This window comes from Schistocerca nitens, chromosome 2 (assembly GCF_023898315.1).
Source record: "Schistocerca nitens isolate TAMUIC-IGC-003100 chromosome 2, iqSchNite1.1, whole genome shotgun sequence".
NCBI classification, from domain to species: domain Eukaryota; kingdom Metazoa; phylum Arthropoda; class Insecta; order Orthoptera; family Acrididae; genus Schistocerca; species Schistocerca nitens.
In genome coordinates this window covers 198,098,430-198,112,584 of record NC_064615.1, presented here as the reverse complement: position 1 = coordinate 198,112,584, position 14,155 = coordinate 198,098,430, and the positions used below count along the sequence as shown (strand labels likewise).

Sequence of the window (14,155 nt, the reverse complement as noted above, 5' to 3'; positions counted from 1 at the left end):
GGAAACTAATACATTGCACACGAGTGTTCCACACAGGGTAGAATTAGTGTACTGAATTTCAGTCAAATCTGAGACTATGAGCTGGAGCCCTTGGTTGAATTGACATGGAATGACCCTATTTGTTTATCCATTCCCCATTAGAACCATGCCAAAAGTGTCATGCAGAATATTCTATGTTAAAACTAGGTTCAGCACTGAATACAAAGTTCACTTAGTCTACATCAGATACACATTATCGCATGAGATTGGCAAACAAGTATCATATCATAGCTTGGTTGCTGAGTGCATCTCTCCTAACATTCTCCTTTCCGACGAATTTCAAGAATGTATAGTATAAGTTAAGTTTCTTGTAAGATGCTTGAATAATAACTGAGAAATCTCATAATGTTATTATGATATGAAAAGAGTCATTTTCACAATTGCAGTACACTTTCTTGGTGAAAAATATGGCAAAATGCTGTTTATTAACAAGAGGTAGTTCTAGTGCTGACCTGTGGGGCACAGGTGCCCTCGAGTGTCCATCAGCTGACATGGAGGCAGGCACAGATAGTATATGCTTCCCATTCTAAGCAGGCACTCAGCCAGAGCAGTATGGTCCCCTACGCAATGGCTCATTTGCCTGACTGCCTGCACGTCATTTGTTTGCCCAGCACAGTATTTAAAAATGTAGGAAACTATTTTAGAAATACAAATATAATAAAGTAAATATTAAGTTCCAATAGGAATTTTACAGGACTTATTTCGTATAGCAGCAATATGAATTAGTACAGACTTCTACTCACCACAAAGAGGAGTTATTTAGTGACAGGCAGGCACATTTAAAAGTAGACTATAGGAATTATTGAGTTATTGAACAAAGTCCTTCATCGGATGAAGAAACACACACACACACACACACACACACACACACACACACACACACACACACATGGCCACTGTCATATCCAGGCACTTTGGCCCCACCATAGTGAGTTGTGATCTAGGCATCTAGTTTCCCATTGCTCAGTTATCTAGTAAAACATCTACATCTTCAACTATGGTCAGCAAACTACTGTGAAGTACACAGCCAATGGTATTTTCCACTATACCACAAATTAAGATTTTTCCCCATTCAATTCACATATTTACCGTAGGAACAATGACCACATAAATGCCTTTGTGCAGGTGGTAATCAGTCTAATCTTGTCTTTGCGAGCCTTCAGCAGCAGCTTTATTCAAAGAAGCAGTTTTCTTTCTAATTTACTCGATTACATTTAGCTACTGCAAGCATGAAAAATTCTTAAGCGGTATAATGACAGTTTATTGTTAACACAACATGTCGTTGAGTTTCTATGGTTTGCATCTCTTTTTTTAACATATACCCTGCCTTGTTTCACGTCCCGAATGTTCTCCTTTTCGGCGGGATTTATGGAACACAATAAATGAATCAGCAAAAGTGAGAATACTGAAAAAAGCTTACCGTCATCATAAACTACCAAATTGTGCAGAGAACTGCAACTTCAGGTCATGAGGATCCATAGTGCTGTTCGTCAACAGGTAAAATTTTAATTTCAGATTTTTCGGAAAACTGAATTTATGATTTACTCAATAAAGTAATTTTGACTCTGTTATTTGAGACTTTTTAGCAACCATTACTTCTGCATGTCATTTTCCCCATTTACAGCACTACATGAAGGTGACAGAGCTTACTCTCTATGGCCCAATCATGTTTGCAGGTCTCCATGTGTATTCAATTTTTTAAATTATAAATTATTTAGGAATAAAGATGACTCACCGAGAGGCAGAAGTGCTGTTCCATCTCGATGATGCAGCGCCTCTGCCTTTCGGTGAGTCATCTTCTTTATCTGTAAATAATTCGCAATTCTCAACCATCATTTTTTAAATTTATTTAATTAATGCCCTTGGTATGATTTTCGTATTAACTTGTCTTAACATCTAGATCATTCTGTACCTTTTCAGGGCTCAAGTGCATCACTGTATTCAGATATGTTGGTAGTTCACTCAATAATGTGAACATAACCCAGGCAGTACCAGAGTGAAACAGTATTGCTGTCCACACAGGCACGGATGTTAGCAGCTTGCCCCATGGCACTGGTACAGCCACCTAAAACACATTACAAAATTAATAGTTACAGTAATTTTATATAAGGCAATCACTTATAGTGCTCATGTTTGTATCTGTAGGCACAAACAGGATATAGTATTTAGTGTTAGTCGACTACCAATACAATATAGAAAATTAATGAATGAATATACTAGATTGAAATACATTTTCATATGGTAATTTAAAGTCCTTAGCACAGAATATAAGTAGTGAAAGGACTAAAGATAGGTAATAACTCACAGCACAGTTGAGGTGTTGATTGGTCAACAGGAACATTAACAAGAATGAATGTGTTGCTAAGCTTTGTTACAATTTCCTTCTTCAGAGCTAATTAGTATCAAAAACACAAACACACACATACACTTTCATATCTATATCATCCTGGCCAACTACACTGTACCGGTACAGTAGTTTGTGCTAGTTTCCACCCCTAATGACCTCGTTCTAGAAAGAATGTTAAATTCAGACTTCCTTCCCCTCCAGAGACTCTCCCACAAGCCTTACTGGATTAGTACACCTGACACAGATGATAAAATGAGGAATACAGTTTTCATTTTGTTACAGGGTTTAGTCTCCCAAAACATTAAACCTCATAGTTACTAAAAGCAGTAAAATGTTTAAGGCCTCAGAGTCATTAAAATTTAAAATCATGAACATATAACTCCAGTTAAAGCTTTACTGCTTCAATCAACAGACAACTGTATGCAGTCTATAACTGCTGAATTGTCTAATTTTGGATGAATAAGCATATGTGTGATAATGTTAGTGCAAAAATGCAGATAACTGTATGAAGGACACTTTACTATGGCTTTTGATTGTAGTTTAAAGTAGTGAAAACTATTACTCATGAGACACACATCACGTCCACTATAGGTCACAACTCACAAAATAAAGAAAAGACAGAAAATTGCTTAGTTTCTGGATCTTTCTTTTTTGTCTTTAAGTCATCAATCTTGTAACTGGTTTGATGCAGTCCACCACAGATTCCTCTCTCGTGCCAACCTCTTCATCTCAGAGTAGCACTTGCACACTATGTCTCTATCTTCCTCTTAACTTTTTAATCTCTACAGCTTCCTCTAATGTCACAGAAGTTATTTCCTGATGTCTTAACACATCTCCTGCTGTTCCACTATGTCTTCTTGTCAGTGTTTTCCATGTGTTCATTTTTTTCATCAATTCTGCAAAGAACCTCTTCATTCATCCATCTCAAAAGCTACCATTCTCTACTTTTCTGAAGTTCCCACATTCCATGATTCACTATCATATAATGCTGTGTACTGAAAATGCATTCTCAGAAATTTCTTTCTCAAATTAAAACCTTTGTTTGACACTAGCAGACCTCTTTTGGCCAGGAACGCCCTCTCTACCTATGTTAGTCTGCTTTTTATGTCCTCCTAGCTTCATAAGTAATGTTTTATCTTACTTCCAAGATAAAAGAATCCTTAATTTCATCTACTTTGTAGCTGCAAATTTTGATGTTAAATTTATTGTTAGTCTCATTTCTGCTATAGTCTGTTAAGTAAGAGCATGGTCAGCATTACACACTATTGCCTTAGTTCTTTCACAGCCCTACAGAAGAACCCTTCATCATTCATCTAATGTGCATAAAGCATTATTTTACATTGCATTCTTGACTGAGATAAACAAGAAGAGACATGAGTGCAGCTTCCGTGTCAAGTTTTGAAGCTGCGTTTCTCTGCAGCCACCCCGAAGGTCTGAGGATGAGTCATGCTGTGACATCTAAATATACTGGGAAATCAAAGTCATTTGTACAAAAGTGGGTAATATACTACAAATTGATTAAAAACATGGACGACTTTAACAATGCACTTCATTCATGTGTTGTCTTGTTTATCTCAGTCAGGAAATCAAAATAAACTAATGATTTATGGACATTACATGAAGGACAAAGGTTCCCTTTATTGGGCTGTGAATGAACTGACATGAAATCTTTGACCATCTGCATATAATGCCGACCACACTCTTACTTAACAGACTGCATTTCTCATTACTTTCGCTGTTTTTTTGGTTTACTCTCAATCCATAGTGTATGCTTGTAAGATTGTTCAATTCAGTCAACAGGTCATGTAATCCTTATTGACTTTCACTGCTGAATTTTACTATTGTGTAGAACCTTTCTTTTATTTTCGGCATTGCTTCTTTGATTTACAGATTGAACAGCAGAAGCTAAGGACTGAGCACTATGTTCTTGGTCTTTCATTCTTGTTGTACATACTGTATTTTACCTATCTTTTCTTGTAGCTCACGCCTACTTTTCTAAGTATTTTTGCATCATTTTATGGTCAAATGCCTTTTCTTTGCCAACAGATCCAATAAATGTACATTGATTTTTCTCAAGTCTTGCTTCTATTATCGAGTGCAATGTAAAACTGCCTCTCTGGTGCCTTTATCTCCCTGAAAGCCAAACTTATCATCTAATAGATCATGTTTTTCTTTTCAACCTTGAAATTATTCTTGTCAGCAACTTTGATGCATGAGATGTCAAGCTGATTGTGCGATAATTCTCATACTTATCTGCCCAGCTACTTTTGGGACTGTGTGGGTGATATTATTCCCAGGGTATGAAGGTATATCTCGTAGAGTCTACACACCAACTTCCTATCTCTTTGATGACAGCTTTCTCAAAAATTCTACAAAAGCTAATACATGTAAGAATTACTGATCATCTTGTGAAGAATGGACTTCTCAGCAAGAGCCAATTTGGCTTTCAAAAGGGCCATTCAACAGAAGACGCAGTCTATGCACTTGCAAATGAAGTCCTAGAAACCCTTAATGAAAAAATGCTAGCACTTGGTGTCTTCTGTGATTTATTCAAAGCGTTTCACTGTGTTCATCACCAGATTCTCTTGCAAAAAGCAAAATTAGTAGGAATAAGTGGTGTTGCAGGCAATTGGCTACAGTCGTACCTCCAAGACAGAAAACAAAAAGTTGTCTTGAATAGCTCGGGTGGAGTATGTGACACTTCCTTAGATTCTGAATGGAGTTCCATTACATGTGGAGTGCCTCAGGGCTCAATTCTTGGGCCACTATTATTCCTGATTTTTATAAATGATCTACCATCGTGTACAAGTCTGCCGTGTAAATTTACATTATTTGCTGATGATACCACAATTTTTATGAGCAGTAGAACAGACAACAATCTTGAGGAACTCATTAACCACATACTCTCAGATGTGGTTAATTGGTTTAAGGTGAATGGTCTCTCATTAAATTCCAGTAAGACCAGCTTTATTCAATTCTGTACAAAAACAGAAAAAGAGAGAGAGAGATAAGTGTGACATGTGGTAATCAACCAATAGTAGGAATGGAAACAACAAAATTTCTTGGAGTGCACATTGACAAGAAAATGAACTGGTCTTCACATACACTCCTGGAAATTGAAATAAGAACACCGTGAATTCATTGTCCCAGGAAGGGAAAACTTTATTGACACATTCCTGGGGTCAGATACATCACATGATCACACTGACAGAACCACAGGCACATAGACACAGGCAACAGAGCATCCACAATGTCGGCACTAGTACAGTGTATATCCACCTTTCGCAGCAATGCAGGCTGCTATTCTCCCATGGAGACGATCGTAGAGATGCTGGATGTAGTCCTGTGGAACGGCTTGCCATGCCATTTCCACCTGGCGCCTCAGTTGGACCAGCGTTCGTGCTGGATGTGCAGACCGCGTGAGAAGACGCTTCATCCAGTCCAAAACATGCTCAATGGGGGACAGATCCGGAGATCTTGCTGGCCAGGGTAGTTGACTTACACCTTCTAGAGCACGTTGGGTGGCACGCGATACATGCGGACGTGCATTGTCCTGTTGGAACAGCAAGTTCCCTTGCCGGTCTAGGAATGGTAGAACGATGTGTTCGATGACGGTTTGGATATACCGTGCACTATTCAGTGTCCCCTCGACGATCACCAGTGGTGTACGGCCAGTGTAGGAGATCGCTCCCCACACCATGATGCCGGGTGTTGGCCCTGTGTGCCTCGGTCGTATGCAGTCCTGATTGTGGTGCTCACCTGCACGGCGCCAAACACGCATACGACCATCATTGGCACCAAGGCAGAAGCGTCTCTCATCGCTGAAGACGACACGTCTCCATTCGTCCCTCCATTCACGCCTGTCGCGACACCACTGGAGGCGGGCTGCACGATGTTGGGGCATGAGCGGAAGACGGCCTAACGGTGTGCGGGACCGTAGCCCAGCTTCATGGAGACGGTTGCGAATGGTCCTCGCCGATACCCCAGGAGCAACAGTGTCCCTAATTTGCTGGGAAGTGGCGGTGCGGTCCCCTACGGCACTGCGTAGGATCCTACAGTCTTGGCGTGCATCCGTGCATCGCTGCGGTCCGGTCCCAGGTCGACGGGCACGTGCACCTTCCGCCGACCACTGGAGACAACATCGATGTACTGTGGAGACCTCACGCCCCACGTGTTGAGCAATTCGGCGGTACGTCCACCCGGCCTCCCGCATGCCCACTATACGCCCTCGCTCAAAGTCCGTCAACTGCACATACGGTTCACGTCCACGCTGTCGCGGCATGCTACCAGTGTTAAAGACTGCGATGGAGCTCCGTATGCCACGGCAAACTGACTGACACTGACGGCGGCGGTGCACAAATGCTGCGCAGCTAGCGCCATTCGACGGCCAACACCGCGGTTCCTGGTGTGTCCGCTGTGCCGTGCGTGTGATCATTGCTTGTACAGCCCTCTCGCAGTGTCCGGAGCAAGTATGGTGGGTCTGACACACCGGTGTCAATGTGTTCTTTTTTCCATTTCCAGGAGTGTATTATTGATCTCTGTAAGAGGCTTAGCTCTGCTACCTATGCTTTACGAGTTGTCACTACATGTGTTGAACCTAACACTGCAAAACTGGCATACTATGGCTATTTTCATTCTCTCATTGAGTACGGAATTATTTTTTGGGGCAACCAGCCATTAGCAAGGAAAGTGTTCATTGCACAGAAGCGAGCTTAAAGGATTATATGTGGATTGTGCCCAAGAGACTCGTGTACAAATAGTTTTCGTAAACTTAAAATATACACAACTACATGCCAATATATTTTTTCTCTCATGTGTTTTGTTTGTAAAAATATAGAGATACTTCAACCAAACAGTAATTATCATGAGCATAATACACGGAGGAAGAATGACATACACAGCGAGCTCAGAAATTTGAGCTTGGCACAAAAGAGTGTCCACTACATTGGAGCTAAACTCTCCAATGCTCTTCCTCGTGAAATAAAGACAGAGATGCATAACAAGAGTAAGTTTAAGAAAGCACTAAAAATATTTCTGCTAGAAAATGCTTTTTACAGTCTAGATGAATTTTTAACTAAATAAATTGTAATATTTTATTATTATATAATACAAGTTGACATAATGCCACTAAGAATGTTATTTAACCTGAGCCCTATTTCTTTTTCTGTATTGCTGGCCCAAGAATTTACTGTATAAATTTTTATATAATTATGTACTCAAATTTCTGTATATGCTATAAGATTATCAGATTGTATTTGTAAAAAACTGACTCGTTCCACGTCCTTGTGTATCCAACACAGTTGGCCTATGGAACACGAAATAAATCAAATCAAATCAAAGTCATTCGTTTACTCATTCCTCATCGATTTTAGAAATTCCAAAGGAATGTTACCTACCCCTTCACTGTTATTTGATCAAAGTCTTCCAAAGCTTTATTAAGTCTGGTCTCTAATACTGCAGATTCTGTCTTCCATCTTGACTCCAATTTCATTGCTTTTCACATCATCAGGTAAGTCCTACTCCGCTAATGTACTTTTTACACCTGTCCAGTCTCTACTCTGTGTTTGACAGTGGAAAACCAATTACTCTCTTAATGTTGCCACCCTTGTTTTTAATTTCACAGTAGACTGTTTTAACTTTTCTGTACACTGAACCAGGACTTCCAAAGATGATTTCATTTTCAATTTCTTCACATTTTTCCTGCATCTACTTCACCTTGGCTCGCCTGAACTTCCACAAGTGGCTTACATTGCTGCATTCCTGTCTTTTCTGAATAATTTTGTACCTTCTTCTTTTGTCAATCAACTGAAGCATTTCTTCTGTTACTCAAGGCTTCTTCACAGTTACCTTCCTTGTGTTTAGACTTGTCTGTCCAACTTCTGCCATTAAACTTTTATCATTATAAATTACTTCGCACACATCTCATCATTCCTCAGTACATACACCTCCTTTAAATCTCTCTCTCTCTCTCTCTCTCTCTCTATCTCTCCCCCCCCCCCCCCCTCCCTCTACACACAGACCAGTAAATAGGCATTGTTGTTTCCAGCATGTCGACACCAATAATGCATGTTGCTTGGATTCTGAGGCCATCCTCATTTCTTACAAGCAGCTGGTGGGTGGCATGAAGATTGCTAGCCTCGCTTGTGGGGTGGAAGCAGATCTCACAGTCTGCAGCATTGTTCCCCGAGTTTATCAAGGTCCTTTGGTTTGGAGCTGAGTGGAGAGTCTCAACCAAAGGCTTCGTTAACTCGGTGGCAGTCTTAGCTGCAGATTTCTGGACTTGCATTATTGGGTGGAGAATTGTAGGGCTCCCCTGACAGACAAGAGTACACTACACAAAGGAAACAGCTACTCAGGTAACAAAGAACTTGTGCACTGCACATGGTGTTTTAGACTAGGCAATAGTTTGAGGTCTTCTGATGAATAGGCCATGTAAAAAGTACAAACACTTTGAATGTCAAAATTTTAACAGTACATGGCGAAATCATTGTAACAAAGACCCTGAATTTACTGCCCTCCAGGAAAGCTGTCACACTCAAATTATAACTGGAATTGAGGTCTGAATGAAACCCAAAAGACAAAGCTCCAGAACTTTTAATAAGGCATGGAATGTATATAAAAGACAGGTTAGATGCCATTGGAGGGAATGTGTGTTCACTGTAGTTGGCAAAACTGTTATTTCTATTAAGGCCGAAACTGATTTTGACTGTGAAATTATCTGGATGAGAGTATACAGCCTCATTGAACTCAAGTTAATCATCAGATGTATTTACCAGCCACCCGATTCTGCCATAACAGTTGTAAAATCATTCAAAGGAAGTCAAACCTCTGTAGAGCAGAAGTACCCTGTTCATACAACATTAGTTGGTAGTGACTTTAATCTACTGAGTATTGACTGTGATGTCTACGGATTCATTGGAGGGGTAAGGACAGACATTTTTGTGGGTTAATTGAAGGCATTTGTGCAATGAACAGATTGGTCACATTTACATACTTTCAAGTAAACATGCAAAACTGTCCAGCAATTGGAAAACTTTGTTAATCAGTCTCTTTTCCCAGGACTTATTAAGGCCACCAACTCACTGTAATAGCTTACTACATAACTAAACAAAGATTTATTTGATATTTATTGAATTTTCAAAATTTGGACTTAAAAAAGTAACTAAAGAAACAACAACTATTAGCACCTTGCAGGTTATTGAATATGATGAGAAGTCTAAGAATTAAAAAGGAAGGATACCCTGCTAAAACTCATAGGTGAGGAAGATTAATAAAAAGTTCATTGTGCTTCTCCTTCTCATGAACTGTATGTAGCATCCATAAAGTTCTGTCACAGACCACCTTATTATAAAATTCTATCCCTGAGGCTGGCACATATCTTTTGGCAAGCTTCAAGACATCTTTGTATTTCTCATGAAGTTTGTTCCCAGGACAAGTCAATGTCATTGAGGCTTTCTGAATGACTGAATCATGACAGGAACATCAACAATATAGGAAAAGATAGCTCGCTACTACTTATCATATAGAAGACAAATTTAGTTGCAGACAGGCATAATTAAAAGACATTTACATAAAGCTTTTGCCAAAGCCTTCATCCACAAAAGAGAAACACACACCATTTGTACACAAAAGCAAGCACACTTTAGGCACAACTGAATGCCAACTCTGGCAGCTTGGGCCGTAATGCAACTGAGGTTAATTATAGTTACTACCAAACTCGAAACCAGAGTTACTTTATGGTAAATGCATTTAACATAATTATATTCCTCTTTAATGGAAAACTAGATGTAACACAATAAGTTTGTTGGAATATCTGCTACAATAACTACATCACAAATGCCAATTTATTAAACACTAAGATTTTGCATAGCTTCTGAAAAAAAACCTGCACATTTATTTGCAGTTTCTATGCAATGAAATTCAGGGGTGATCTATTCTTTAGCAGTAACTGTGAACCACAAACGCTGATTTGCTACGAAATAAGTTAATATACAAAATTCTTCCAATCCATCTGGGGCATGAATCAGCAAACCAGTGTTTAGTATTATTAGTTGAAAACAGTCTTGGTTGTAAATTTTAGTTTTTTTATTTATCAACTATATGTTTCACCTTATTTAGGCATCTTCAGGTTGATCTTAATTTGGTATTTCTTAGGACGATCCTTTAGACAGTGTAGCTAAAGGGCATCATCGAGTACATCAGGCGAACATTGCCTTCGTTAACCTCAGTAAATACTTTCTAGATGGACACGAGTGACTCCAAGACCTGCATAACAGGAGCTCCTGTGAACATGAACACGTCACTCGTGTCCATCTAGAAAGTATTTACTGAGGTTAACGAAGGCGATGTTGGCCTGATGTACTTGACAATGCCCTTTAGCTACAACGTCTAAAGTATCGTACTAAGAAATACCAAATTAAGATCAGCCTGAAGATGCCTAAATAAGGTGAAATGCGTAGTTGATAAATAAAAAAACTAAAATTGCAACCAAGACTGTTTTCAACTAATACTATTAATATCCAAAACACTCGTTCTGGTAACTTGCAAAAATATAGTTTTGTAAGCGTCTGAAAATTTTCAAAAATAACCTATTTCTCATGTTATTATACTATGAAATTAGAGAATGACTATTTTGGATGAGGATAGCCTACTGCTCTCAAGAATTATAAAAGAGCAAAAGTAAATTTAATCCTACAATTGACAACAGCAGTACGAGTTTATCACTGCACTTGTGAATGTCCACAATTTCACAATACATCACAATAAAAATTGACACTGATAAATCAATGAAAGATTGCGCAGAAGTAATGTGAACAGTAAAATATGTGAATCTACATATTCAATTGGCAAACAAATCTTGTACATGCAGTCTCACATAAAGTAAAAAGCCAAAGTTGGCTTTTACAAATAAATAAACATGTAAATAGTGCAGATTTTTCACTTAGCTGTTTCCGTGCCACCTTCCACACAGACATGCCAAAGAGGAACACTGCAACTTGCATTTATCTCAGTCAAAATTGCTAAAATGTGCAACACCAACAAATTATGTCTTCTGCCTGTTGCAGCTAACAATGCAACAATGTGGAGTATTGTACTGTGACTTGCAGAGTATATATATGGAGCTTTAAATGATTACTGGAATTTCATTCATCCAGTTAATCATATTCAATAGATACTATCACAAGAAAACTCTACAGGAGTGAAGGATGTGTTTAGGTATATATTAACAGACAAAATCATTTGTAAGAAATTGCATTAATAACTAACTAATGGATAAATGTCGTGATTACACAAGATAGATTTAATATAGTAAAATACAGCTTAGAATCAGCATCTCTATGTCCCACTAAGTGATCCTCTTGGTTCTCAAAATGCAAGGTGAATCTAGGAAATTGGGTGGTGAATCTACAAAATGTGAAAGGTGAATCTAAAAATGGTAAGTGCTACCTGACAGACTGTCGTTTGATTCTGTGAAGAACCATCTTCTGATGAGTTCAAAAATGGAAAAAAACCAGCATAGAGGAGGATCTACTGATAACAAATGATTACGTTATTAATGGCACAAAATTGTAAATGGATATTGTACAATACAGACAGAGAAAATGAAATAAATAATTTCTTTATTATTTTAAATGGTCTTCAGGGATGTTATTACACCAAACAGCCAAAACAAATATTTAAAATTTTTGAATAGCTTGCTCAAAAGTTAATATCATCTAGGCAGTTCCTCTACATAAACATGAGACATCTACTGTAAGTAGGTCACAATACTCTTCGTACTGCATAGCACTATCAGAAACTAATTATGCGTACTGTATGTACTTCTGTCACCAAAAACTGTAATACTGTTGGATCACAACACAAATGTAGATATACGTTGTGTGTTTTAGTTTACATTTTGAATTATAAGGGTGTAACGTAATGATCGTAATTACCTTTTCTCTATCTTCTTTTACACCAAGTCCTTGTAGTATATGCAACTTCTCTTTTTGAGAAATACGTGGATGTTTGCTAGGACAATCATAAATCAGAAAAATCCAGGGTATAAACCAGATAACTGCAATTACTCCAAACAAGTAGAAAGCCATTGGCCAATCACTGGCTCCAACCAATAGGCCAGAAATGGCCATGGCAATCAGGGTTCCAAAACTGGGAGCTGCAGACATGAGAAAATAACATACTTTCAGTGAGGAAACATTTTTACTCTACACTGAGGTGACAAAAGTCATGGGATAGCTATATGCACATATACAGATGTACATAAGGTATAAAAAGGCAGCATATTGTCAGAACTACTATTTGTACTTACGTGATCCGTGTGAAAATGTTTCTGGTGCAATTATGGCTGTATAATGGGAATTAACAGACTTTGAGTGTGGACTGGTAGTTTGAGCTAGGTGCACGGGACATTTTATTTCTGATATCGTTATGGAATTCAATATTCCAAGATCCACAGTGTATGCCGAGAATACAAAATTATAGGCATTACCTCTCACCACGGACAACACAGTGGCCGATGGCCTTCACTTACAGACTGAGAGCAGCAGCATTTGTGTAGAGTTGTTGGTGCTAACAGACAAGCAGCACTGTGGACCTCAATCGCAGAAATCAATGTGGGATTGTGACAAATGTATTTGTTAGGACAGTGTGGTGAAATCTGACATTAATGGGCTATGACAGCAGACAACCGATGCGAGTGCCCTCATAACTTGCAGCACTTCTCCTGGGCTCATCACCATAACAGTTGAACCCAGTTGGAAAACCATGACCTAGGCAGATGAGTCCTTATTTCAGCTAGTAAGTGTGGTGTCACTGCCAGACACCACACTTGCTAGGTGGTAGCTTAAATCGGCCGCGGTCCGTTAGTACATGTCGGACCCGCGTGTTGCCACTGTGTGATCACAGACCGAGCGCCACCACATGGCAGGTCTCGAGAGACGTATGAGAACTCGCCCCAGTTGTACGACGACGTTGCTAGCGACTATACTGATGAAGCCTTTGCTCTCATTTGCCGAGAGACAGTTAGAATAGCCTTCAGCTAAGTTAATGGCTACGACTTAGCAAGGCACCAATTGTCACAGTGCATGTATCTAAAGAGTCTCACTTGTATCGCCACAATCTCCAGATGTCTCATCAAGAACGATGTATACAAGGAGTGATTAAAAGTTAAGTATATTCCAAAGCTACGTATTTTCTTTATAGCATTCATTAAGTCTCCTGTTTCAGACCTCACTCCATCCTTCGTGAGTTAGCGCGTGCATCTTGGCCGCCTCTTTCAATTAGTGTGCGTAGTGTTGGCAAGTCTGCCGACACTACAGTAAGAGCTGATGGTACGGTTCAGGTGTGGTCAGACCCCATGAAGCCATGGACCAAGTTGTCAACAAGGCACTGGGCAAAATGGTAGTGGTTTCTTAACAGTGTGGGTTGTGTTTACATAAAATGGACTAGATCCTCTAATCCAACACAACTGACCACTGGCTGGGAATGGTTATGTGCGGGTACTTGGAGAACATTTGCAGCCATTCATGGATTCCATGGTCCCAAACAACAATGGAATTTTTATGGGTGGTAATGCAACACATCACTAGGACACATTTGTTCATGATTGGTTACAAGAAATTTTTGAATGATATGAGCAAATGATTTAGCCACCGAGATCACCTGACACATATCCAGTCAATATTTATGGGAAATAACTGAAAGGTCAGTTCATCCCCTTCATCCTTTGCCAGCAATACTTTCTCAATTATGGATGCCTATAGAGGCACT

The 14,155-nt window shown here is 39.2% G+C and overlaps 1 protein-coding gene across 3 annotated transcripts in view; it reads right to left on the bottom strand.

Moving 5' to 3' along the window:
• Positions 1-14,155, bottom strand: part of LOC126234321 (sialin-like) — a 283,631-nt gene that overhangs the window by 103,447 nt on the left and 166,029 nt on the right. For all 3 annotated transcript variants that reach the window (XM_049943006.1, XM_049943007.1, XM_049943008.1), the window contains 2 exons: positions 12,322-12,542; positions 1,952-2,104 (listed from right to left, as the gene is read on the bottom strand). In XM_049943006.1, the coding sequence (XP_049798963.1) occupies positions 1,952-2,104; positions 12,322-12,542 (374 nt within the window). The remainder of the gene's footprint in view (positions 1-1,951; positions 2,105-12,321; positions 12,543-14,155) is intronic.